Source organism: Fringilla coelebs (genome assembly GCF_963513975.1).
Source record: "Fringilla coelebs genome assembly, chromosome: 27".
NCBI classification, from domain to species: domain Eukaryota; kingdom Metazoa; phylum Chordata; class Aves; order Passeriformes; family Fringillidae; genus Fringilla; species Fringilla coelebs.
Genome location: NC_140053.1, coordinates 4,546,675 through 4,572,257, shown reverse-complemented (window position 1 = coordinate 4,572,257; position 25,583 = coordinate 4,546,675). Strand labels below are relative to the sequence as shown.

The following is a 25,583-nucleotide window of genomic DNA, read 5'->3' as shown; positions in this document are numbered from 1 at the left end:
CGGCCCCCGGGACGCTCCAGAGCCGGTCCCGACCCAGTCTCGGACCCACCCGGCGCTTCTCCAGCGGGCGCGGCGCTGGCGGCGGGCGCGGGGCGCTCTGTCGCGACAGGCGGCGAGGGCAGCCCGGGGGCCTTCGGCAGCGGCGGCGCCGGCGAGAGCAGCGGCGGGAGCGGAGCCGGGACAGGTGAGGCAGAGCGGGACCGGGACCGGGACCGGGGAGGGAGAGCGGGGCCGGGGCTTGGGGCTGAGGCAGGGCCGGGTCCCCGGTGCCACGGGCCCTGAGGGGGTTCTGTCACGGCCCCGGTCTCTGCGCCCCCACCGACCCTCTTCCCGCTCTCCAGCATGGACACCGACCTGTACGACGAGTTTGGGAACTACATCGGGCCCGAGTTGGACTCGGACGATGACGACGACGAGCTGGGCCGAGAGGCCAAAGACCTGGACGAGGTGAGGAGGGGCAGCGACCCCCGGAGCCGGAGCGGGGACGGGCCCGCGGCTGCTCCTGGACTGCTCGGAGCGGGGCTCTGAATGCCGAGGGTCCGAGTGGGGCTGGTGTTTAAAAATGCACAAAATCTGTTCCTGTGGTCAAGAGAAACGCCCAAATCTTGCTGGAGTGGCGGAGGGAACAGGAGCTCCTGCGGCTGGGCCGGGTTCAGCTGGGTTTGGTGTCAAGCCCATGGCGGGTCCGTGTCCCCTCGGGAGGGAGCTGAGGCTGCCACAGGGAGCCTGATCCTCATGGGGGGAGGCAGAGCAACACCCCACGGACACGGGGGAATTGAGGGAGCCCCTTCCCGTGCCCTGCTGCTCTGTGGGTGGGGGTTGTGTTACTGGGTGGTTCCTGCCTTGGGCTGTGTGGGGTCGCTGCAAGCCCAGGGCAGTTCCTGACCCAGGAGCTGCTCCCAGGGCACCTCTGTGGGTGCTGGGGCTGCACTGGGGCTCCCTGGCTTGGGGGTGAGCCCAGGGCTGTCCCCCTGGGGGGCTCCACAGCAGCTCAGGGCGAGCCTTGGTTGCAGATGGAGGATGATGACGATGATGATGACATGGGGGAGCACGATGAGGAGCACCCTGGGATGGAGGTGGTGCTGCATGAGGACAAGAAGTACTACCCCACAGCAGAGGAGGTCTATGGGCCTGAGGTGGAGACCATCGTGCAGGAGGAGGACACACAGCCACTCACTGGTGAGTGGGAGGGGGTGGAGGGAGGAGAAGGCTCTCAAGGGATCCTTGGAAAGGGGAAATAATAGATATTATTATATAATTATTATATATTTAATATATAATGTATTCCCTCCTGTCCTGCCCCTTTGGAGCCCCCTCATAGCCTCAGGAGCTCTGCCTGGTGTGTGCAGATCTGGGCACTTGTGGTTTTTGCAAACCCAAGCAAAGGTGTCTTTGGAAGAGCAGGGATCAGCAGGGATGGGAAAGTGATTTAAGGGAGAAGTAAATGAATTTAAATGATCTCCTTTGATCCCTGCATACTGGAAGGGCCCTGCAGTGACCATCTCCTGCAGCTGTGACAAACAGCTGAGAGAATCTGTCAGCCAGAAAATTGAGGGGTTGTCAGCTGAAGTCCCCTTTCCTGGGGGCCATTCCTGACCCTGCTGGTTCAGGGGCTCTGGGAACAGTTTGATGTTCTGTCTCTTGTTTCAGAGCCCATTATCAAACCTGTGAAAACCAAGAAGTTCTCCCTGATGGAGCAGACGCTGCCGGTCACTGTCTACGAGATGGAGTGAGTGTGGGGCTGGGGGTCAGATCCGGGGGTCTCACTGACCTGAGAGCAGCCAATTCCCAGGTTCTGAACCCAAAACAAGTGCAGGGCAAACTATTTCCCTTTCCCTCCCTATGGAAAATGGGCATAGGGTAGGGTTGGACACAAAAGGGGAATCTCACCTCAGGGCTTGAGATCAAGCTCCATAGCAACAGCCTGTGGCTCAGGAAACCTTCTTGGAATGGTTTGGGTTGCAAGGGACTTAAACCCCACCCAGTGCCATCCCTGCCATAGCAGGGACACCTTCCACTATCCCAGGCTGCTCCAAGCCCTGTCCAAGCTGGCCTTGGGCACTGCCAGGGATGGAACAGCCACAGCTGCTCTGGGCACCCTGTTAAATACTCACAAATCAGTGTGTAACACACATCATATTGGCACATTTTGGGTTGATCCCAGTCTCAGATTAGGTCCCATCTCTTCCAGTTTCCATTGGGAGTTTTTCTGCTGCTGGGTGAGTGCAGAGTGCTGTGCAGTCAGCAGGACACTGCAGCTGTGCTGGGTGTCCCAAAGCAGCTTCTTGGACACCAGGGCCAGGAGAAAACCTCCTGGAAAATATTCCAAATGCATTTAAAATTGGAGATGTAGTATATCAAGTGAGTTTCCTGTGGGATAGAAACCATCCTTGGCTTTTGCTGGTAGAAGCCTGATGTTGGTCTGTGCATTGTGGTGAGCAGGGGGTCCGTGGCCCAGTACCTGCAGCGTGTGTGTTGTCTCTCTTTGGGATGAGCAGATGGAGCTGTGGGGGTCCCCTTGGGCTCATCCACTCACCACTTTGTGGCCTGTCAGGGCTTTTCCCAGTTTGAATGTTCCCCTCCAGGTGCAGGTGTGGCTGAGCAGCAGTTCTCTGGTGGTGAGCAGTGCTTCTGCCTGGCAGCCTCATGTTTTCCAGAGGGGACAGGATGTTCCTGGAGCTGGTGTTCCCTCAGGGGTCCCTCACCTGCCCAGGGCTGCTCTCAGTGCCTGGGGAATTCAGCAGAGCTGGAGCAGAACCCAGGAGCTGCTGGGGCTGATTTTTCTCAGCCCTGACCTGGGCTCTGCATTATCCACAACTTCCCTGATCCCTGTGTGCTCTGCTCATTCCATTTGTAATTAATTAATTTTTCTCCTATTTGTTGATAGAAATGGTTAGGTTGGGCCATGAGAAATTCCTTGTGGGATGGAGCCAGAAACCTGCAAGCTTGGTATTGATTTCCCATTTAGCCTTATTTTCAGACCAATTAGGAAGGTTCTAATCGGGGTTAGTATTGATTGCTGTATTTTTTAGCTCTTAATCAAAATGTTTTACATTAAGAAGTCTATTGCATCAGTGAAAATTTAATCTGTTTAAAAAGGAAATTATTTGACAGCACTTATTCTCTGCAGGCCTCTGGCAGTGGCTGCATGTTTTATAGCTTCCCATTATTTTTTAGGGGTGGTAATTTAGGATCTCAATTATCTTTTGGCCAGCATCCATCCAGAAGTGACCAGCTCATCATTACCCAGCTCAACTGCTAATTTGAAAAAGACTTAATTCCTTAAGTCCCTGGAATGTCACTATTTTAAGGCTTGAAAATCAGAATTAATGGTCTGTGGAGCCCCTGGCTGCTTTCAGAGCTCTGTGGGGTGCTTGTTATCCAGCACCACGATTTACCTGACTGCCTGCCGTGGTTTGAGTGGAAGTGCTTCATCATCTGAGTAAATGGATGTGATTTTTGCTCCAGTACTGACTAGAAGAGAAGAAAAATATTCAATAATATTCAATTGCTGGCAGCTTTACCAGCTCTGTATCCTCCCACCCACTGCCATCTGTCTGGGACTCCAACTCTCTTGTCCTCCCCATCTGGAAAGTGGGATTCTTCCTCCGCAGGGCACTGCCAGGATAAAAGTTTGGCAAAGATTCAGGGGGCACCTTGGATAGAAAGTGTAGCTGAAAAGCAGCACCTACTTTTCTTAGACACAGCAGAAGCCTCCAACAGCCTTTTGTGTTTTGTTCCTACAGTTTCCTGGCAGATCTGATGGACAACTCGGAGCTGATCCGGAATGTGACTCTGTGTGGGCACCTGCACCACGGCAAGGTGCTGTCAATGTCCAAAATATATCCAAAATCAGGGGTAGTGATGGTGACCTGCTGCTTTGCCAGCCCTCCTGGCCCCTGCTTCTCTGCAACAGTACCTTTGCTCCTCCTGCTCATGCACCTATTTACAGAATCCAAGGATGGTTTGGGCTGGAAGGGACCCTAAAGCCCATCCAGTGTCATCCCTGCCATAGGGACACTGTCCACTGTCCCAGGCTGCTCCAAGCCCCATCCAGCCTGACCCTGGATACTGCCAGCTGCTCTGGGCACCCTGTGCCAGGGCCTGCCCACCCTCACAGGGAAGAATTCTTCCCACTATCCCACCTGACCCTGCCCTCCTCCTGCTTAAGGCCATTCCCCCTTGTCCTGACTCTGGGTGTGAAATGTATAGATATTTTTGTGGGTTGAATGTATAGGTTTTCCAATACCCTGCTCAGCATGCTCTGTGCTGCTGCTGGAGGGATGGGGCTGTGTTTGTGTCTGTCTGAAGAGAGGCAGCTCCTCTCTGTGCTCTCTTGCAGACCTGTTTTGTGGACTGCCTGATAGAGCAGACGCACCCGGAAATCCGGAAGCGCGACGATCAGGATGTGAGTGAGCTGCTGGGAACCCCCACCCTGGGAACACCCTGAGGGAGGGGGACTGTGCATGGGGACAGGGTGGTTCAGTGGCTGGACTGTAGGGTTGGGAAACCAGAGCTCAGTCCTAGTTCTGCTTCTGTCCCTTACTTTTCACCTTAGTGATGTGTCAGAGTTATTGTGTCCTGCTTCAGACTGAGTATCTGGTACCAAAATGTGAGACTCTCTGATTTTTGTTTTGCCTTTGCAGCTCTGCTACACTGATATATTGTTCACAGAGCAGGAGGTGAGTGGTCTTGTAGTGATTTTATCCAGTTGTCTCATGCTTTACTCACAATTGTTGTAGGCAGTTTTCTTGTCCATTTTAATGCCTTTCTGTGCCTTCCACATTTTGGTTATTTTCTTTATCAATAAAAAAATCTGCTCCTCTTGTTTGCCTCAGGAAGATTCCTGATCCAACTTCCTTCCCTCATCTCCATGTATGATTTTATAACTTGTGTAGTGTTAAATCTACAGCAGAGTCACCCCAGTCTGGGGATGATTCTTACTCTCTTTGAGAGAAAAAGGAGGAAGGGATTTGCAGTAGTGGTTAAATAGGAAAAAAAATTATTTCAAAATAAATACATTTCTGCTTCTCTGACTCCATGTGGTTGGGCATGGGTGGGAATGTTATTTTGTGTCATGACCAGACCAATCCTTTGAAGCATTTTTTTTTTTCTCCTCTCAGTGTTTATACTCTGTGTGATCAAGTCTTGTGCTTTGAGGCGTAACTGGGTGGCAGCAGAGGGTGAAAGCACAAACAAACACCCACATTCTGTCTCAGGTGTTGCCTGTAGTACCTCCTCAGCTGAAATCAGGTGTGGAGGGTGCAGTGGTGGCTCAGCACTCTGACCAGTACAGATGGGAGAGCTGGGCTGGGTGATCTGAGGTTATAACTTTGGTGAGCTGAGGTTATTACTCTCTTCCAGGATGAATCTTTACTTCTTTCCATCTTTCTGATTTTTCCTTGATCTTCTTCCACATCTGTACATGGTGATCCTTGTGTTTCTGTGCAGGGTGATCCTTTTGTTTATTTTTTTTAACCTATAATCCTGGTTTCCTGTGTTTCAGAGGGGGGTGGGGATCAAGAGCACCCCAGTGACAATTGTTCTGCCAGACACCAAAGGAAAATCTTTCCTCTTCAACATCATTGACACTCCAGGTGATTGTGCAGTCCTGAAAATCCTGCTGTGGGAAGCACTTAGCTGTGTTTTGTACTTTCTATTGCTGACTCCACTCCTGTCCTGAGCCTTCAGCTGAGTTCATTCCTGTGAAGTCACTTCCAGCAGTACTGACCCATAATCACCCAGGATGGTTTGGGGTGAAGGGACCCTAAAGTCCATCTAGTTCCACCCCCCTGCCATGGGCAGGGACAAGTCAGGCTCATGTCTGTGATTAGCTGGCCTGATTGAGGGCTGGTGAGGCTGAAGAGATGTTTCTCAGGCAGCCCAGGTAGAATTTTCATTCCCAGGTATTGCCATGTGCAGGGGGACCCTGCTTTGCTCAAATGCTGTTGTCCCACAGTGAGACTCAGCAAGTTCCTCAGGCCTCTGACAGGCTTCTGTGGAGGGAGCATGATCATAGATGAATTTGTAAGAAATTCATCTTACATCTTACAATTTGTAAGAAATTACATCTCCCTCTAGGGAAGAGGGTCTTGGGACACATCTGCTGAGCTACAGCTCAGGATGAGGGAGGTTAGAGCGCAGGAGGAGGCTGGGGGGAGAGACATCTGTTGTCTTTGAGAAGAAATCTTCCTTCTTTTCCTGAAGTCCTTGCACAGAGCTGTGAGAAAAACAGTGACAAATGTGAGGAAAAGTGCCTGTTAAACAAGTTGTGTGCATTCTCAATAAATAGCATCGGAGCTGAGGCTAAACCCCCATGGGGAGCTGCGGCAGCTGCTCCCAGGTCCCCGACTGAGGAGGAACCGTCTCCCTTCTGCCTCTCGGGGTACCAGCAGCCAGAGGAATCTGCAGAGCCCCATGGCTTCCCACGCTGTGTGCTGCTGCTGCTGCACCAGGGCTCTCTGTGCTTCTCACTGCCCCCCTTTGTGTGGTTTTGAAGGTCACGTGAACTTCTCTGACGAGGTGACGGCCGGCCTTCGCATCTCGGATGGCGTCGTGCTCTTCATCGACGCGGCCGAGGGGGTGAGTGCCACCTCCTCCTGGGGCTTCCATCCCTCCCTCTGGAGTCTGTGCTCCTGCCTCAGCATGAAGGCCTGGGATGGGTTCAGCTTTCTGGGGTGAAGGGTTTTTGGAGGACAGTTTGGGGGTGTTTTCCAGCTGAACAGGCAGCCAAGCCTGTGGCTGCTGTGTCCAGACTGGTGGGATGCTGTGGCCTGCAGGCTGATTGTGTGACTTGTGTGCATCTCCATCCCCATGATACCAAAAACTGAGCAGGTTATTTATATCAGAGATGCCCACAGGCTTGGATTCAAGGAATTTGGTTGGGTTAGCACCTATTTCTGAATTTCGGGAGGATTAGCTGGTTTCTGAGCCTGGCCTTTTCTGCAGCCTGGCAGCAGAGTAAGGGTCACTGGTTGTCCCTCACGCCCCAGATAGCATTTTGGGGGGTTTTCCTGGGGCTCTGAGCTCACTGCTTCCCTGCAGGTGATGCTGAACACGGAGAGGCTGATCAAGCACGCGGTGCAGGAGAGGCTGGCAGTGACTGTGTGCATCAACAAGATTGACAGACTCATCCTGGAGCTGAAACTGCCCCCCACAGATGCTTACTACAAGCTCAGACACATTGTAGATGAAGTTAATGGTCTGATCAGGTGAGGCTGCTTGGGGTGCTGCATTGTTTAGGGCTGCTGTCCCTGTCCCATGGCTCTCTGTGAGCTCTGCACATGCCTGAAAACTCATCAGTTTGTCTCTTGATGTGTTGAGTCATAGAAAATGGGCCAGGAAGAACCACTGGGAGTTCATCTCAGCTGATGCATTGAATTAAGGAGGATTGGCTCTTCCTGGCAAACTCCAGGGATTTCATTTCCCCCACCCCATTTCATTTTTCCTCCATTAAAAAGTAAAGAAAGTGGACATATGACCAGAGCAGGGAATTTGTGCTCCCAGATGTCTCAAATACACTGAAATGATCCAGGTTGTATCCCAAATTGGAGGTTGAGATGTCTCAAAGCTCCTAAAGACTTGCTACAAAACTAAAAGAGGACTTGCTGTCTAAACTCCTGAACAAGGGTCATGATACTGACACAGTCCAGTCTCCTTGCCAGGCCTGCCTAGGAGAGGGAGGGACATCTTAGACATTTCTGTGTGTTCTTCTGCATCCAGGGATTTTTAAACTGCATTCTGCCCTTCAAGTGTGTGTGTTTGCACACAAGCTCCCTGGCATGTCTCTGTTCAGTGTGTGCTGGGAGCAGGGTAATCCATCCTGCCTAGCATGGCTGTGAGTTCATTAAACCTGTTTGGATTAAATTATATCCCTGTATTATCTTCTCCCTTACTTGGTTGACCAACTTGGCTGCTTTTTTAGAGGAAGAAAAGTTATCCCAGATAAAAAATCTGAAGCATTTGTGCTGGTGACTTTTTAGTTCTAGGATCTTTAAATCTTTGCATTAATGCTTGAAATTTATAGGCAGAAAATGTTCCTGACCCTGAGATTCTGATGGCAAGCAAGCTACAGCCTGTTTAAAGATGCTTTTTGGCAACGCAGGCTCCTTGCCTGTCACTGCTGTAGGGTGTGGGAAGTGGGCTGAAGTGTCTTCTTTGGTTCATAACATTGATTTTATTTTATTTTTCTCCTCTCAGCATGTATTCCACCGATGAGAACCTCGTGCTGTCTCCCCTTCTGGGGAACGTGTGCTTCTCCAGCTCTCAGTACAGCATCTGCTTCACACTGGGGTCTTTTGCAAAGATTTATGCAGACACATATGGTGAGGATTAGCCAGAAACCTGGTGCACTTCAACATCTCATTTCCCAACCTTTCATGTGGGGGTTTTCTAAGCCACTCAGCTTCCCCTGCACATGGCCAGTGTTTGTGTTCTGGAATTGCTGAGAGTTGAGTGGTGCTGCAGAGCTGAGCCTCGGGGGTTAAAAAGCAGAAACACAGTTTTAGCAAGATATTTTCTCCTGATAAATGTTTCTTGAGTCAGAAGCCAAGATTTTTTTCATACCCTGAGCAGAAATAACAAGCAGTTGAAGGCAGGTGTGTGTATGTTGTGCTTTGCTTCCCTGTCAGCAGCTCAGGAGTGAAGCAGTTAAGCTCTTCCTGCCTTTTCCCAAAAGTCCAAGACTCAGCTGCAGCTGGGCACAAGCTTTGCCCACAAGGTTTTGCACTCTTGCCCTCCTTCTTTTTTAAGAAACTGTCTTTTTCTGGCCTGGATTTAATTTTCTGTTCCCCAGGTGCCTACTCAAGGCAATCTGCTGCATGTAGCAGTGGGCTCCGTGCTGGCATTAGCAGCTGCACAGCCCAGGTTTTTGAAGTCCCCCACTGGGGAATTTGGGGATCTGGAGGAGCTGAGAGCAGGGGAAGAAGGAGGTTGTAAAGCAGCTGGGCCAGCTCTTGCAGAGAACTTGGCCTGAGGGAGGATGAAGTTGTTGAGGTCAGGGAGTGATAGTGCCAGGACTGTCACATGTCCTGGGAGTTTGGAGCAATAAATGAGCTCCCAGAGTGTCACAGCATTAACTCAGAGCCTGCTGGGGTGACACCCCTCCTTGGGGGGAGCTGAGAACAGCACAATTGGCAGGAGTAGCCAACCAGGTGGGGAAGGCAGGAGCTGAATGGGTGCTTGGGGTTTGGAATAGTGGATTCTGCTCCCCAGGAATTGTGTGTGCAGCCACCACATGTCAGCTGACAGGAGTTAGAGCAGCATCAGTGTCCAGACTGCAGCCACCAGGCAATTCCTCGTGTTCACACACCTGCCTGCAGCAAAAGCTTGTTTGGAACCTGCTGTAGGTTCTCATTCTATCCTGGTGTTTGTAAATTCACCATGACAGCCAGCACTGCACTGGGCCTTCAGTGCTGGGTGTTTGGCTGTGTGCTCCCTGAGAAAGAGGAAGGAGCCTGGAGATGTTCAGCAGGGCAGAAGATGCTGGTGCTGAGCCTGCAGGGCCGAGGGGTGGAGGCCACCCCAGCACCTTGGCACTGCAGCAGCAGTCACAGCCTTCCTGTTTGGAAGTGCAGCAGATGAGGCTGGGCTCCTGCAGCACTCCTCAGCTCTGACCCTGTGGGTAGCAGAGAGCTGGAGTGTTCCTGGGCAGTCAGTCTGTGAGCTGCAGTGTCCCTGGGCTGCTGGAGACGTCCCCACTGGACTCTCTCTGCTCATCTCTGCCTGGGCTCCCCAGGACTGCGCTTAATCTTTCACTCAGAATTGCGACAAGGCACTCACTCATCAGCATCAGTTCATTAAATTGAGTCCTCAGGCTTGTTTTAAAAGCCAAAATTTAAAGATTTCTAACCTAAGAAAAAAGCAGTGACATCTGAGAGGCTTTTTCATTTGCTTTTTCCTTTAGGAGACATCAATTACCAGGAGTTTGCGAAGCGGCTTTGGGGCGACATCTACTTCAACCCGAAGACGTAAGATAAATGTTTTAATGTTGCTTTATTCCTGGGTTTTGCCCTCCTTTCCCTGTAAAATGTGGACTAGATGACCACCCAAGGTCACTTCTGATCCTGTGATCCTGTGGTGGAGTATCTGGGAAGGCTTGAGTCAGCCCTCCTGGCTAATGGGAATCCATGCGGTCCTGAATCCCACAAGCAGGAGCAGAGAGGCTCATGTCTGGCCCATGTGTCCCTGACAGCTTCCCCGGGGATGGGAGGGAGGAGAGGAGAAGCTGGGAGGAGCAGAGGCTGTGTAGGGGTGCTGGCAGGCTGCAGTTCTTGCTCCTCACCTCTCTGGTCTCCAACAGCCGCAAGTTCACCAAGAAGGCCCCGACGAGCAGCTCCCAGCGCAGCTTCGTGGAGTTCATTCTGGAGCCCCTGTACAAGATCTTGGCTCAGGTGTGTCATGGGTCGTTCTCCCTCCCACAGCTCCAGGCAGAAGCAGCTGGGGCTGGGCACTGAGTCTCATCCTGTCCTGTTCTGCAGTGGGATCTGCACAGGGGGATGCACAGTAATCATTATTTCTCGCAAGTGCAGTGCTGTATTTGCAGTGAATAGAACAGTCCTTGCTCTTCCCTGTGTGCTCTGATAGCAGCCAAGTGGCAGTGCTTGGACTTGGAGCAAAGACTTGGAGCACAAGTCAGATGAGGAGGAGTTGGGAGGGGGCTCAGCCTGGAGAAAGGGAGGCTCAGGGGGACCCTTCTGGCTCTGCACAATTCCTGACAGGATGGCACAGCCGGGGGAGGTTGGGCTCTGCTCCCAGAGAACAGGGACAGGAGGAGAAGAAATGGCCTCAGGTTGTGCAGGGGGAGGTTTAGATGGGAGATTAGGAAAAATGTCTTCCCCCAAAGGGTTGTCTGGTCCTGGCACAGCTGCCCAGGGCAGTAGTGGAGTCACCGTGCCTGGATGGATTTAAAAGCCATGTAAAAGTGGCACTTGGGGACTAACATGATTTAGTGGTGGCTTTGGCAGTGCTGGGGAAATGATCTTAGAGAGCTTTTCCAGCCTTAGTGATTCCATGATGCTGTGATTTGACCCATCTGGCTCTTGTGTGAGCTATAACCCAGTGCAGATCCAGAGCCCTGCGGGTGGTGGCTGGTGTGTGATGCTGCACTGGGGAGTTACTGACTGGGACCCCCACAGTGAACCTGAGAGTGGGACTTGTGGACTTGCAGGTGGTGGGGGATGTGGACACAACCCTGCCCAGGACTCTGGATGAACTTGGCATCCACCTGACCAAAGAGGAGTTGAAACTGAACATCCGGCCCCTCCTGCGGCTCGTCTGCAAGAAGTTCTTTGGGGAGTTCACAGGTACAAGCTCTTTGTCTCCCCCTCCACAATCCTCCTTAGATCCTCAGCACCTCACACCAGGAGTTGAGGCTTATATTTTGGCCAAGTTGCACAGATCCTGCTCAATTTCCCAAATCTAAGCTATGACACCACTTGCCCACAGGACAGCCTGAGACACCACTCACTTCTCCCCTGCTGCTTTGGGTGCTGCAGTCACCCTGGCTTTGCCTTGTGTTTATTGAGTCCATTTCTTTCCTCCACACTGCTTACCCTGTCCTCACCAAGTGTTCTTGTTGCAGGCTTTGTGGACATGTGTGTGCAGCACATTCCCTCCCCAAAAGTGGGGGCCAAGACAAAAATTGAGCACACCTACACCGGCGGCGTCGACTCCGACCTGGGGGAGGCCATGAGCGAGTGTGACCCTGACGTAAGGAAGCTCCTGTGTTTGCTCTGAGTGTGCAGAACCAAGGCCAGCAGGCTCTGCTCCCCCTGCCCTGCCAGGGCAGCTGCCTCCCAGCCAGCTAGCTGCACAGATTTGACTTGCAGCACTCTGAAACCTCTCATCCGACGCTGGAACAAATCTCTTCACTCCAAGGAGCTTCAGCTGCCTGCCAGGGCAGCCCTGGAGAGAGGGAATTGTTTCACTGTGTTCAGAGAAGAGCAGGACTAGGTCAGGACTCCAGAGCATGTGGGAGCTGCAGGGTGGTTTTGTGTCCTTTTGCAGTCTTTTTGTCCCTTTTCCTTGAAGTTTGATTCTCTCTCCAAACTCTAAAAAACTGCATAGTGCTGATAAAAATAACCCTGTGTTAGTTAGTCAGCACCTTTCCTCTCCCAGCCCTGCAAAACCTTCCTCCTCCAACAGCTTGCTCTGAGCTGTCATTTGGAGTTGTCTGGAGCCACCAACGCTGGCAGCTGAGTGAGAAATTTGCCTGTGACTTTTGCTCTGATGTCTGCAGAGAAAATTATTTTAATGAGTTGTGATTATCCACATAAAACTCCACAGTGGTGACAGTCACCACATCACCAGTGTGGAGTGACCTTGTGGCCCTGGAAGCTGTGGTCTTGGGGAGCTCAGGTGCTCTGCCCTGAGCAGGTTTGCAGGCCAGCAGGTGACATTTTTCCTCATGGCTTTGTCCCAGCCACCATTTGTTGCTCTACAGGAGCTCCAGAACAGTCCACCATGGTCATTCCAGAGCTTTCCATTGCCCAGCTCCCACAGGGCAAGGAGATGTAGGGCTTCCAGTGGCAGGAACTGAAGAACTTGGCAAATCAAAACAATTATTTCTAAATTCCAGCCCATTTACCCCTTTTATCCACAAATCATAGAATATTCTGAGTTGAAAGAGATCCACAAGGATCATCAAAGTCCAGTCCTGCCAGGTCTGTGTCTGTTTCTTGATGGTGTTTTGAAAGAAACTCATTTCTGTCTCTCTGTGTCACGAGAAGGGTCCCTTGATGTGTCACACAACCAAAATGTACAGCACTGATGATGGTGTCCAGTTCCACGCCTTTGGCAGGGTGCTCAGTGGCACCATCCATGCTGGGCAGCCTGTGAAGGTCCTTGGGGAGAACTACACCCTGGAGGATGAGGAGGATTCCCAGATCTGCACCGTTGGACGCCTCTGGATCTCAGTTGCAAGGTACATAAAGCTCTGGCAATGTGCTTATTGGGAGAGGAGTCACCTGGGGAGGGACTGGGAGGGAGGGAGGGAGGGAGGGAGGGAGGGAGGGAGGGAGAGCTGCCAGAGAGAGGGAGGAAGAAGGTGCTGAAAGTCTGAGGCTGCAGTGGTCGTCTCCTGTCTTTCAGGTATCACATTGAGGTGAACAGAGTTCCTGCTGGCAACTGGGTGCTGATTGAGGGCGTGGACCAGCCCATAGTGAAGACAGCAACTGTGACAGAGCCTCGGGGCAATGAGGAGGTACCAGGCCTGGCTGGCATTGCTCAGCCTTCCAGGGAGGCAGGGTGATGGGGTACAGCCCAAAAGCTCCTCTAGTGGGGTTAAAGAATCCCTGTCTGACGTGGTGCAAGAGCCACTGAGGGAGAGAGAAGAGCTTCACGTGCTGTGTGTTACCCTGAGGACATGCAGGGATGCACTTTCAGCTCTTTGTCCTCTCTGCTTCCAGGCTCAGATCTTCCGTCCCTTGAAGTTCAACACCACATCTGTTATCAAAATAGCTGTGGAGCCAGTGAACCCCTCAGAGCTCCCCAAAATGTTGGATGGCCTCCGCAAAGTCAACAAGAGCTACCCCTCACTTACAACCAAGGTACTGCTGGGGGCACTTGGATTAGATTTCCAGAGGTGATTCTGTGTGTGTGTGGCTGTTTCCAGCCAGTGCTGGAGGCAGCCTCTGGGCTGATCTTCAAAATAATCAGGGTTTTTACTACAGGTTGTTATGTTTGTTGTGGGTCTTTTCATGCTGTTTGAGTTGATCTCATAAATTATGTAGAAATAGCAGAAAAGTGTAAATCCAGCAGAAAAACACACACCCTTCTGTGCTAGGGAGGCAGCTTTCTGCCAAGCCCAGCAGCACTTCCTCCTGGAAAAGGCTCTGGGAGCTTTCCTTGGGGTGTTCTGACTCTAACAAAGTGTATTTAAGGCTGATCCTTCCTCAGGCTTGAGGAAGAGCCTGGAAGGCAGGAGCTGTGAGCAGGGGGCTGCCAGCTGCATCCCTCTTTTCTAGGTGGAGGAGTCTGGGGAACATGTGATCCTGGGAACAGGAGAGCTGTACCTGGACTGTGTGATGCATGACCTGAGGAAGATGTACTCCGAGATCGACATCAAGGTGAGAGAATCAGAGAGGGATTTTCCCACTGGAAACCCTGGACAGGGTTTTGTTCTCCTCTCTCTGAAGGATGAGAAAAAGAACCTGCCTGAACATACAGCATGGATTTTGTCACGTTCCTGTAGAAGTAAAAGAGGGTTGTTAGGGTGTGAAAGGGCCTCTTCCAGCCTGACTGCCACACCAGTGGGACTAAGAGTGGCACACTGGCTTGGAGAGGAGTTTTCCATATTCCAGCCTTGTCTGGCTGGCATCAAATAAATAAATTGAGCAGGATTTTTCATACCTGGAATTGGATTTAAATTTTCCTGTCTCATTTGAAAGCCTCAGTGCTTTATACACCACCCTGATTAAAATACTGCCAGTTGAACTGGTTTTTCCTTTTAGGTTTTCAGAGGTTTCAAACAGTCTTTTTACAAACAAAATAGTACTGAAAATTTTACAAACCTTTTCTTCTTTTAGGTGGCTGATCCAGTGGTGACATTCTGTGAGACAGTGGTAGAAACATCCTCCCTGAAGTGCTTTGCTGAGACACCCAACAAGAAGTAAGGGCTGTGGGCAAGCTGGGCATGGGAGGGGACAGAGGGAGGGTCCATCCCTCCAGAGGGGCTGTTCCCAGTGACTGTTGTCACTGGCTCATGCCTGAGTGAGCAATGTCCCATTGAGCTGAGCTCCTCAGGGGCACACCAGAGTCCCAGGGATGTTCCTGTGCTGTGTAGGAGCTCTGAGAATGGAGGGAATAAAGCCAGATCCAAATCCTCCTTTTTCCATAAGTGTCACACCTTCTCAGCAGTTCTGAGAGTTGTTCTGGGATCCTGGAGCAGGTGCCAAAGAGTCCAGTGCTGCCTTCAGTAACTTCCCCAACAGTTTCATGAGCAAGAGCTGTGTGTTCTCTTATCCATGTGTAATCTTGGATTTGTTCTCCTGGTGATGCCCTGGAGCCTTGCAGCTGCTCTCATCTCCCTCCTCCAGCACCTCACAGTGCATGTGATTGGAAGAGGGAGGCCTGAGAGGGAACATGGGGGAGATCTGTGTGCACAGGATGTTCCCATACCTGAATTTTCAGAGAAATCATGATCTGCTGAAATTGACTCTCCTGTGTTCCCCTTTGGTTTCTGGTTCTTCTTGCCTTCCTTTGTTCTGAGACAATCTCACCATGTTTGGCAGCCTTATTTCTGGGAACAGAGAGGTTCCAGTCTTCACAGAATCACAGGATGGTTTGGGTTGGAAGCAACCTTAAAAACCATCCAGTTCAAAGACCTCTTGAGGACAGGCACAGCTTCCACCAGACTGGTTGTTTCCAGTCTTAGGTCAGGCTTTGGCCTTCTGGGCACATGGGATGACCTGTGCTGGGGGCAGGTTTCAGGCTTTGGGGGTTTCTCTGAGGCAGCAGCTGCTGTGTCAGATGCAGCTCCCAGAGGCACCTTGCCCAGCTCATGGGCTCCCTCCTGCAGCCCTGGACAGGGGCTGGATGTGGGACAGGAGGGCTGGAGCCACACTGTCCCTCAGCTCTCTCCTTCTGGGGCTGAGCAGGCTTTGGGGAGCAGCAGCTGAGCACTTGGGCTGTGTTCACAGGGACACAGGAACGGCAGTGGATGCAGGAGGCTTCATCAACCCAGCTGCATCCAAGCTGGGTGCAGTCAGAGAATCACAGAATTGTGGAGTTATTAAGGTTGGAAAAGACCCTAAATGGGTTGACCCAACTGTCAGCCCAGCACCACCATCATGTTCACCCCTAAACCATATCTCCAGTGCCACATCCGTGTGTTTTTTGAACAGTTCCAGGGATGATGACTCCACCACTGCCCTGGGCAGCTGTGCCAGGCCTTTACAGCCTTTTCTGTGTAAAATTTTCCCTGATATCTCACCTAAACCTCCTCTGGCTCAACTTGAGGCTTCTTCCTCTCACCCTGTCTTTTGTTCCCTGGGAGCAGAGTCTGACCCCCACCCCTGCCTGCCCCCTCCTGTCAGGGAGTTGTGGGGAGCCAGAAGGTGCCCCCTGAGCCTCCTTTTCTCCAGGCTGATTCCCCCAGCTCCTCAGCTGCCCCTGGTGCTCTGTTCCCTTCTCTGGACACATCCCAGCCCCTCCAGGGTTGCAAGTCCCTGCAGTCTTCCCAGTTAGTCCTATTTCCATCACTGTGGCTGATGGTGACTGTCTCTCCTCAGGAACAAGATCACAATGATTGCTGAGCCCCTGGAGAAGGGACTGGCAGAGGACATTGAGAACGAAGTGGTGCAGATAACATGGAACAGGTATGAGCAATCTGGGAGGGCAGGAATGCAGCTGGAAGTAAATAACTGGGGAAAAAGGGAATGCTGGAATCTGCAGGGTGCACAGGATCAGGCAGCAGCCTCTAGGCAGGGATCCTGGTTTGGTTTTCCTGCCAGCCAGTCTGTGAGCATCTCTGGCTGAGACTGTTTTGTACCTGAAGGGAACAGGGTTGTAAATACATGGTGAGTGCAGGTCAGATTGTTGTTTCCTAAAGCTTCTTCCCTTCCTCTCTATCAGAAAGAAGCTGGGTGAATTCTTCCAGACCAAGTACGACTGGGATTTGCTGGCTGCCCGTTCCATCTGGGCCTTTGGGCCAGATGCCACTGGCCCAAACATCCTGGTAGATGACACACTGCCCTCAGAGGTGAGGAGTGGGGACCACTCTTCAGTGAGACCTTTGTCTCGTGGTGCCAGGAGGTGCCCACTGCTCCCAGAACTTTCAGCAAGGCCCTGGTGCCTTTGGGGTGTGCATTGTTTGCCTCAGATCTGCTGCACTCTCCCCACAATGATCCTCCACTGGTTACCAGGTCACCTGTTATTTTTCAGGTGTTGCTGTTTGAGCCAAAAGGCAAAAAAAACCTTTTTTTATTGCCTTGCCTTTCAGAATACCCAAAATGTCGGCTCTTAATTTATAGTGCTCTAGAAATTATATAGTGCTGATGCTCTTGGGCTGTGAGAGGGAGGGGTGGACATGGGGGCACAGGGGAACACTGCTGCTGGTTTGGAAACTGGCTTTTAAACAGTGGGTGTTACTGGCTGTGATGAGGTGTGGACTCTGAAGCTGTCTGTCTGTCTGTCTGTCTGTCTGTCTGTCTGTCTGTCTCTAGGTGGACAAGTCTCTGCTGGGTTCAGTGAAGGACAGCATCGTGCAGGGCTTCCAGTGGGGGACTAGGGAAGGGCCCCTCTGTGATGAATGTAAGTGGGACCTGTGGGGAAATTGAGACAATGAGATTGGTTAAATTCTTCCATCTCTAAGCATTCAGGTGTTCCAGGCTGAACAGGCTTGGAGCAGCCTGGTCTGGTGGAAGGTGTCCCTGCCCATGGCAAGGAGCTGGGCTGGATCAGCTTCAAGGCTCCTTCCAACCCAAATCACTCCATGATTCTGTGATATGCAGGATTATGATGTAGTGATGCTGGAATTAAATTTAGGAGAACTGCTGGTGGCTCTGGGTGTTTGGGCTTCTGGGGATGTGGTTGGTGCTGGCAGAGGATGTCCCCTGGGGTCACTGGCTGTCGTTTCTCCTCCGCAGTGATCCGCAACGTGAAGTTCAAGATCCTGGACGCGGTGATTGCTCAGGAGCCCTTGCACAGGGGTGGAGGGCAGATCATCCCCACAGCCCGCAGGGTGGTGTACTCTGCCTTCCTCATGGTGAGGGCTTGCCTGTGCTGGGCTGATCCCCACAGACCTGCCTGGGGCTGTGGGTGCACTCTGACTCATTCACCCATCCATGTCTGCAGCGCCCTTGTGGGCCGGCACACGAGTCCTGCAGGCCTGCAGTGCAGCCTGGTGTGCATCTGCTCGCTGCTCTCCCCTTCTTGCTCCTGCTGGGCTTGCTGGGAAGGGTGGGCATGGGGGAGAGGGAGGCTTGTGACTCATGCCCAGAGGGAGAAAAGGTCCTTGCAGTGTTTGTGCTCTTGGTTTGGGCAGCCATGGGGCAGCAGGATCCCTGTAATCTCATCAGGCACTGAGTTTGATTGTGCTTGAGCTGTGCTGGTGCTGTGAGATTCTCAGTGGCTCATGTCCCTGTCCCCTCACAGGCCACCCCTCGTCTGATGGAGCCCTACTACTTTGTGGAGGTCCAGGCCCCTGCTGACTGTGTGTCTGCTGTGTACACGGTGCTGGCCCGGCGCAGGTGAGCTGCTCCTGCTGCCAGCAGTGGGGGCTTGCAAAGCAGCAGCGTTGGGATCTGGGCTGTTGGAGAATTCCTGCCAGTGGTGCAGAGGGTGAAGTCTCTGTGAAGTGACAGTTGGAAGCTTCCTGACTGATCCTGGCCCTGAGCAGTGTGGGGAGGGATGTTCAGGATCACACGCAGCCTTTGGGTTTTGCCTGGCTCTTCCTGCATGTCAGAGAGGAGAATGTGCAAAGCACTGTGCTCAACCCTGGGGCCCCAGCACAGGAGGGACTTGGACCTCCTTCAGTGGCTCCAGACAAGGCCAGGAAGATGCTTAGGGGGCTGGAGCAACTTCTCTGTAAAAACAGTTTGGGAAATCTGGGGTGGTTCAACCTGGAGAAGAAAAGGCTGCAGGATTCAAGCCCCTTCTAAGGCCTAGAGGGGCTCCAAGAGAGCTGAAAAAGGGCCTGGAGTGCCAGGGTGTCAGCACAACGGGTCCCCAGCTGGGTAATGAGTGGCATAGACTCCATGTATTACAGAAGGCTGATCATTTTCTTTATTAAGAAACCCATTGCTTTTTTATACCCTGGTTCACTACAGGTGAACCTAACTGGTCCTTTGCTTAAAGCACCATCACCGTTGGCTAACAAAGAAGCCACCCTTTGGTAAACAAATCTCCTAACGTGTTCCACATGTTCACAATAGCAGGTGCAAGTTAAGATAAGAACTTTCTTTTCTGTGATCTTCTCAAGCCTTTACCAAAGCAATGCCTGGGAAAGTCGTCTGTTTCTCTCTGTGGCCAGAGAGCTGCTGCCACACCAGGACAAGGGGAATGGCTTCCCACTGCCAAAGAACAGGGTTAGGTGGGATATTGGGAAGAAGTTCTTGGCTGGGAGGGCAGAGAGGCCCTGGAACAGGTTGTCCAGAGCAGCTGTGGCTGCCCCATCCCTAGGAGTGTCCAAGGCCAGGTTGGACAGGGCTTGGAGCACCCTGGGAAAGTGGAAGGTGTCCCTGCCCATGGTAGAGGGGGTGGAACTGTGTGGGGTTTGAGGTCCCTTCCATGATTCTGTGACAGATAGGAATGCTGATCCTTTGACACGTTTGCAGAGGCCACGTGACCCAGGATGCTCCGATCCCAGGCTCTCCCCTCTACACCATCAAAGCCTTCATCCCAGCCATTGATTCCTTTGGCTTTGAGACAGACTTGAGGACTCACACACAGGGACAGGCCTTCTCTCTCTCTGTCTTCCACCACTGGCAGGTGAGTCCATGCCCTGGGGAGATGGGGGAGAGGGACAGGCAGCATCAGGCACCAGGTAGGTGGCATAGCTCCAACAGAGCAGGAAAGCTCTGAGAGCATCCTGGGAGGATCTTGGGGAGGCTTTGTGCACCAGCTGTTCCATGTCTGCCAGGGCTTTGTTCCAAGTTCCATCACTCCCAGTCCTAGTGAGGGAGCCCTGGAAGCTGCTGCTGGCTGAGTGTCAGGGTCCTGCAGTGCCTGGGGAGAGGACATCCCCCTTGGGGGCAGGGAACCTGTTTGGCTCTGCTTCATGCTCTGCAGCTTGGGCAGCAGAAGTCTTGGACTGAGGCTCAGACTCATTGATCTGCCATAGGAAGTTTGATGTGTGCCACACTTCAGCTTTGCCTCTCAGAGGTGGTGTTTTAAACCTGCAGGAAGCAAAGTTTGGGACAAAATACTGTTCTCTGGCCACTTCTTTGTCTGGGGCAGATCAGGTCCTGTGGGAGCCACAGCTGTGAGGTGCTCAGTGCTTTAGGTTACAGCCCCATGAGAGCAGCTGCTGCAGGCTGAGCCCTGGCCTAAGGGTTGATGTGTCAATGCCCAAGGCTCAGCTCTCAAACAGTAAGCATTCCTGGTTTGTGGAGGGGGTTGTGCTGACCAGGATTTGCATGGATTGTTCTGTTAGGAGGTGTTATGGGGTCTTGCAGTACTCCCTGGGGAAGGGACCACAGGCATGATCACCAGCAGTGGCATGGGTTTGTGTGCCAGGAGAGCAGGTGGGGTGCTGGGGTGTCTGTGGGACCCAGGGATGTTTCCTGTTGCAGCTGGTGTCTCCAGGAGGTTGAAGCAGCCCCAACATCACTCTCACACCCTGGCCATGTGTTTCAGATCGTGCCTGGGGACCCCTTGGACAAGAGCATCGTCATCCGGCCGCTGGAGCCGCAGCCAGCCCCACACCTGGCCAGGGAGTTCATGATCAAGACCAGGCGTAGGAAGGTGAGTCTGGGCCAAATCCCTGTGCTGTGCCTCTGTCCCAGCAGCTGAGCTGTTGCAGTGTTGTCCCTTGGCTGTGCCACATCCCTTCTGTGTTCCCAGAGTGGTCTGATGGCCTCTGTGCCCCAGAACCTCCCCTGTGCTGCCCGTCAGAGCCTGCCAGTCCCATCAGTGACTCCAGTCCAAACCAGGATCCTGTGGCCTCTGCTGAGCCCCACTCCCTCCCATCCCCTCTGAGCCCTCAGTGGCTTGGTGTAGCACCCTTGTCCAGCAGAAACAGCAGGAGCTGGTTTCTGTGCTGGTTTAGTGAGCTGGACTGAGGGGCTGCACAGGGAGAATCAAGCTCTCCTGTGGGGAGCAGTGAGCTGGTAGATGTGCTCAGCAGCAGAAACCATGTTTGCAGCTTCCTGAGGAGTGTTAGATGCCTTCAAGCTGCAGGGAAGCATCTCAAGCCATTTTTGGAGCCTGAAAATTTATCTTACAAGGTCTCTTTAGGCAGTGGGCTCTCTGGGCAGTGGCTGTGTGGGGAATAACCCTGGCTTTGTGTTACCTGCAGGGCCTGAGTGAGGACGTGAGCATCAGCAAGTTCTTCGACGACCCCATGTTGCTGGAACTGGCCAAGCAGGACGTCGTTCTCAACTACCCCATGTAACCCTGCTGCCCTGGCATGGGGGCTGACCCAAGCCCTAGCTGGCACCTGCTGGTCCCTCCCCATCCCTGCTTGCCCAGCCTGGCTCCTGGAGGCTCAGGGCAGGCAGGGAGCTGCTCCTCAGGTCACTTCCATGGCTGTAGGAGTCTCCATGGACCAATTGTGGGCATTTCCATGTGGGGAGCAGCCCAGAGCCAGAGCCCTGATCCATTTTGTATTGTTGGTCTCCAGCTGCTGTTGCCTCCAGGGAGGTTTTCCTTTTGGATGGGCAGCTCCAGCACACAGAGCTGAGCAGTGTCATTGTGGATTCCTGAGGACTGGGCAAGCATTTCAGGCAGCTGAGAAATGGGGGGATGCTGGGGGGGCAGTGCTTTACCAGCCTCCCGAGGAGGAGAAATGTGGCTTTGACCTTTCTGTACCCCTTTTTTGAACCCTTTTAAACGTTTAGTACAAACTTCCAGGCTGGGCTTTGTCTGATTGTGCCCACACATGGCAGTGCTGGGGGAGGCTCTGCTTTCCCAGTGCTTCCAGTACACACAGTCAGGATTTCTGCCACCCTCAGCCCCAGTACCTCCTGGCCTCAGCACTGCACCACTCCCAAGGACTCCCTGTATCCCTCCCAGCTATCCCACTCCTGTGGGATATCCCACTGCCTGTGGCAGTAAATGGACCAACCAGCCCAGGTCTCTTTTTTTCCTTTCTCACTCAATCTTGCTGAGTTTTCAGGGATTTCATCAGCTGCTCTTCCTGAGAGGTTTTTGGTGCTCCCTCTCCCCTCTTCTGTCTCTCTCTCTGAACTCTGCCCCAGTTCTGTCCCAAGTCTGTGCTGTGGAACCAGGGCTGATTTACAGGGGTGAATGTCTGCTGGGGACATTCCTGCCTTCCCTGTCCCCTGGCTGCCCCCAACCTGGGCTGGCCTTGCCCTGCCCTGATGCAGCTGTGCCAAGTTTGGCCCTGGCAGCCTCGTTCATCTCAGCAACACCCCTGGGAACCTGTCCCAGAGCATCCCTGTGCTCAGAGGGGCTTGACATGGCCCTGGGGCACAGGGGGAGCAGAGGGTAAAGCTGAAGACAATCTCCTCCCCCACTCCCAAAACCTGCCAGCTGCTAGTGGAAACTGGGAGGCACTGGGCTGACATTAGCAGGGGATAGGAAACATCCATGGGACAGCACATCCACCCATCCCACCAGGTGCTGGGTCCCTGTGGAATCTCCATGTTGTGGGGGATAATTCAGGCCAGTGGAGCATCAAAAGCAGGGAGGGGAAGGATTTCCTGTCAGCTGACATCAGCATCGCCCCCCAGGCCATGCTACCGCCCCATGGCCCAGCAGGAGAGTGCCGGGCTCTGGCCTTATCACCAGGCTCAGCTGTTCCAGGGGTGCAATCCTGCTTCTCCAGCCCTGTCACCAGGCTCAGCTGTTCCAGGGGTGCAATCCTGCTTCTCCAGCCCTGTCACCAGGCTCAGCTGTTCCAGGGGTGCACCTCTGCTTCTCCAGCCCTGTCACCAGGCTCAGCTCTTCCAGGGGTGCAATCCTGCTTCTCCAGCCCTGTCACCAGGCTCAGCTGTTCCAGGGGTGCAATCCTGCTTCTCCAGCCCTGTCACCAGGCTCAGCTGTTCCAGGGGTGCAATCCTGCTTCTCCAGCCCTGTCACCAGGCTCAGCTCTTCCAGGGGTGCAGTCCTGCTTCTCCAGCCCTGTCACCAGGCTCAGCTGTTCCAGGGGTGCACCTCTGCTTCTCCAGCTCTGTCACCAGGTTCAGCTCTTCCAGGGGTGCAATCCTGCTTCTCCAGCCCTGTCACCAGGCTTAGCCTTTCCTGCTGGGCAGTGCCAGGAGGGTCCCTCTCCCCTCCCACATCTGCCCTGGCACTGTGGTCTCACCCATGTCCCCCCTCTGTCCTGGGGGAAAGTGGGGCTCAATCCTGGCTTGGTACAAGCAGAATTCACCCCTGGCATCCCCATGGCCATGCTGGGGGTGCTTGTGACCTCCCAGTAGAGCCCAGCACCAAACTGGGCCCCCAGAGACCAGGCCAGGCATCTCCCGGAGCAAGCCCTGGGATGCTGCAGTGGGATCAGGCTCCGGGGCTTGGCGGTGCTGCCCTGCCCGTCCCGGGGCTCGGGGCTGGCCCTGCCTCCGGAGCCGAGTGCTCGGCTGCTCTGGGCGGGTTTGTAGGAAGAACACATCCATCATCCCGGCCTCGGGCTCTCCAGGGCTGGATAAGGGGCCGGCCAGGGCCCTGAGGACACCCGTGGGTTGGCATCGCTGCCTGCCTTGGGAGAGCAGAGCGCCGAGGCTGCGGTGCCCGGTGGAGCCCCGCGAGTGCGGGCATCGCCCCGGCCGCAGCCGGGGGAGGGCGGCGGGACGCGGCCGTGGGAAGGAGCCGGTTCTCACGCAGGCTCTTCCCGGCAGCTGGAAAACGCTGACCCGCGGCGGGGCCGCCAGCCCCGAACATCCCTGCACACGGGAGCTGGGGATTTTCCGCTCTGCCCTGGCAGTGGGGGTTTGCGGCCGGACCCTGACCCCAGCTCCTGTCATGCGGCTGGAATTTCCCCACACAAAGGATCTGTGCGGGTGCAGGATGCCCCAAGGGCTGGGCCTGGGATGTGCCTGCCCGGGCCGTGGCACAGGTAAACTGAGGCACGTGGAATCACGCCCCGGGAAACCGGGGGCTCCATCTGTGACACGAGTTGGACTCAGCTCTGGGACATGCCCTGGGGATGTGCCCCCACCCCCAGCAGGGCCATCAGCAATGGGTGACCCCCCCAGTTGTTCCCGTTTGTCCCCATCCCCAGGGACTTGGGAGGTCCCCAGAGGATCCGGCACCTTGAGCAGCCATCTCCTTGTGGGATGAGCCCCCACCCTGTACTGTGTCCCTGTCTCCATCCTGGGGACCCTGGCTGCAGCCCTGCTTCTACTGTCCTCATGCCTCTCTTGTCCCCAGGGCCTCCACCCTGGTCCTGGTGTCCCTGTCCACAGCCCTGTTCCCACTGTCCACTGCTCCCTGTGTCCTTGTCCTGCTCCTGATTCCCACTCTGCTTTTGTGTCCCTGTCTCCATCCCACCCCAGTCCCTGTTCTGCTTCTCAATGTCCCTGTCCCACCCTGCTCCTGCTCTCTCCATTCCCATCTTGTTCCTATGGTCCCCATCAGCCATTCTGCTCCCAGTGCCTCCATAATTTTCCTACTCCCCATATCCTAGTGTCCTTGTCCCTTTCTTGGTCCCATTGCCCCCATCCTGCCCCATTGTTCATCCTGTTTACACTGTCCCCATCATTGTCCTGCTGTGTCCTTGACCTCATCCTGCTTGCAGTGCCTGTGGCCCTGTCCTGCTTCTGATTTCCCAATGCCACCCTTCTCCTGTCCCTGTACTGCTCCCAATGTCCTTGGTTTCCTCCCTGCTCCTGATGTCCCCATCCCCATCCTGCTCCTGGTGTGCCTGCCCTGTTCCCATCCTGCTCCCAGTGTCCTCATCCCTGTCCCAGACCTTCACCCTGCTCTTGGTGTCCTTTGTCCCCATCCTGTCCCTTTCCTGTGCTCCATGTCCCTGTCCCACTCTGTTCCTGATGCCCTCATTCCCCCACCTGTCCCAGTGTCCCCATCCTGCTCCTGCTGTCCCTGTCCACAGCCCTGCTCCCACTGTCCCCATTCTTGTCCTGCTCTCCATGTCTCTGTCCCAATCCTGCTTCTTGTGTCCCATTCCCCTTCTGCTCCTGATGCCCCCATCCCACCCTGCCCCAGTCCCTGTCCTCATCCTGCTCCTGCTCTCCCCATCCCCATCTTGCTCCGAGTGTCCCCATCACCCATTTTGCTGCCAGTGCCTCCATATTGGTCCCACTCTCTATGTCCCCATCCCCCTCCCAGCATCTTTGTCCCCTTCTTGCTTCCACTGCCTCCATCCTGCTCCTGTCCCTATCACTGTCCTATTCCCTGTGTCCTCATCCCTGTCCTGCTCCCAATGTCCCCATCCCACCCTGGTCTCCACATCCCCACCCTGTCCCAGGCCCTGTCCAGCTCCCTGTGTCCCTGTCCTCATCCCATTCTTGCTTTCCCCATCCCCACCTTGCTCTCAGGGTCCCCATTCCATTCTGCTCCAGTCCCTATTCTGCTCCCAATGTCCCTGTCCCCATCTTGTTTATGGTGTCCTTGTCCACAGCCCTGCCCCAGTGTTCCTCCCTATTCCTGTCCTGCTCCCCATGTTCTGTCCTGCTCTGTGTCCTTGTCCCTATCCCCTTGCTGTGTCCCCATCCTGACCTTGCTCCGTCCTTGTCCCTATACCCTCTCCTGACCCCAGTCCCGTGTCTTGTCCCTGTCCCCTGCTGTGTCCCTGTCCTGGCCCCAGTCCCGTGTCATTGTCCCTGTACCCTCTCCTGGCCCCAGTGTCCTTGTCCCTGTGTCCCTGTCCCCGCTGTGTCCCTGTCCCCGCTGTGTCCCTGTCCCGTATCCCTGTCCCCGCTGTGCCCCTGTCCGTGTCCCTGTCCCGTGTCCCTGTCCCCGCTGTGTCCCTGTCCCCGCTGTGTCCCTGTCCGTGTCCCTGTCCC

General features: G+C 54.1%; 1 protein-coding gene across 1 annotated transcript; it reads left to right on the top strand.

The window, feature by feature from the left end:
• Nucleotides 1–142: 142 nt before the first annotated feature.
• EFTUD2 (elongation factor Tu GTP binding domain containing 2) lies at nt 143–21,498 on the top strand. The gene is made up of 28 exons (XM_084222278.1): nt 143–184; nt 342–447; nt 1,014–1,179; nt 1,651–1,729; nt 3,747–3,822; nt 4,343–4,408; nt 4,647–4,682; nt 5,507–5,597; nt 6,500–6,582; nt 7,045–7,211; nt 8,200–8,324; nt 9,905–9,968; nt 10,301–10,391; nt 11,168–11,303; nt 11,582–11,709; nt 12,729–12,922; nt 13,090–13,201; nt 13,407–13,547; nt 13,965–14,066; nt 14,526–14,608; nt 16,230–16,316; nt 16,573–16,699; nt 17,163–17,250; nt 17,586–17,704; nt 18,094–18,188; nt 19,275–19,428; nt 20,296–20,403; nt 20,957–21,498. Exons 2-28 carry the CDS (start codon nt 343–345, stop codon nt 21,050–21,052), a joined length of 2,919 nt encoding a protein of 972 aa, XP_084078404.1. The 5' UTR covers nt 143–184; nt 342; the 3' UTR covers nt 21,053–21,498.
• Nucleotides 21,499–25,583: the final 4,085 nt, after the last annotated feature.

Excerpts from the sequence above, each read along its gene's own strand:
- EFTUD2 (XM_084222278.1), top strand. The coding sequence starts at position 343 with ATGGACACCGACCTGTACGACGAGTTTGGGAACTACATCGGGCCCGAG. Across the intron at positions 6,583-7,044 it reads TCATCGACGCGGCCGAGGGG|GTGATGCTGAACACGGAGAG; the intron begins GTGAGTGCCACC and ends GCTTCCCTGCAG. Across the intron at positions 14,609-16,229 it reads GCTGAGACACCCAACAAGAA|GAACAAGATCACAATGATTG; the intron begins GTAAGGGCTGTG and ends GTCTCTCCTCAG.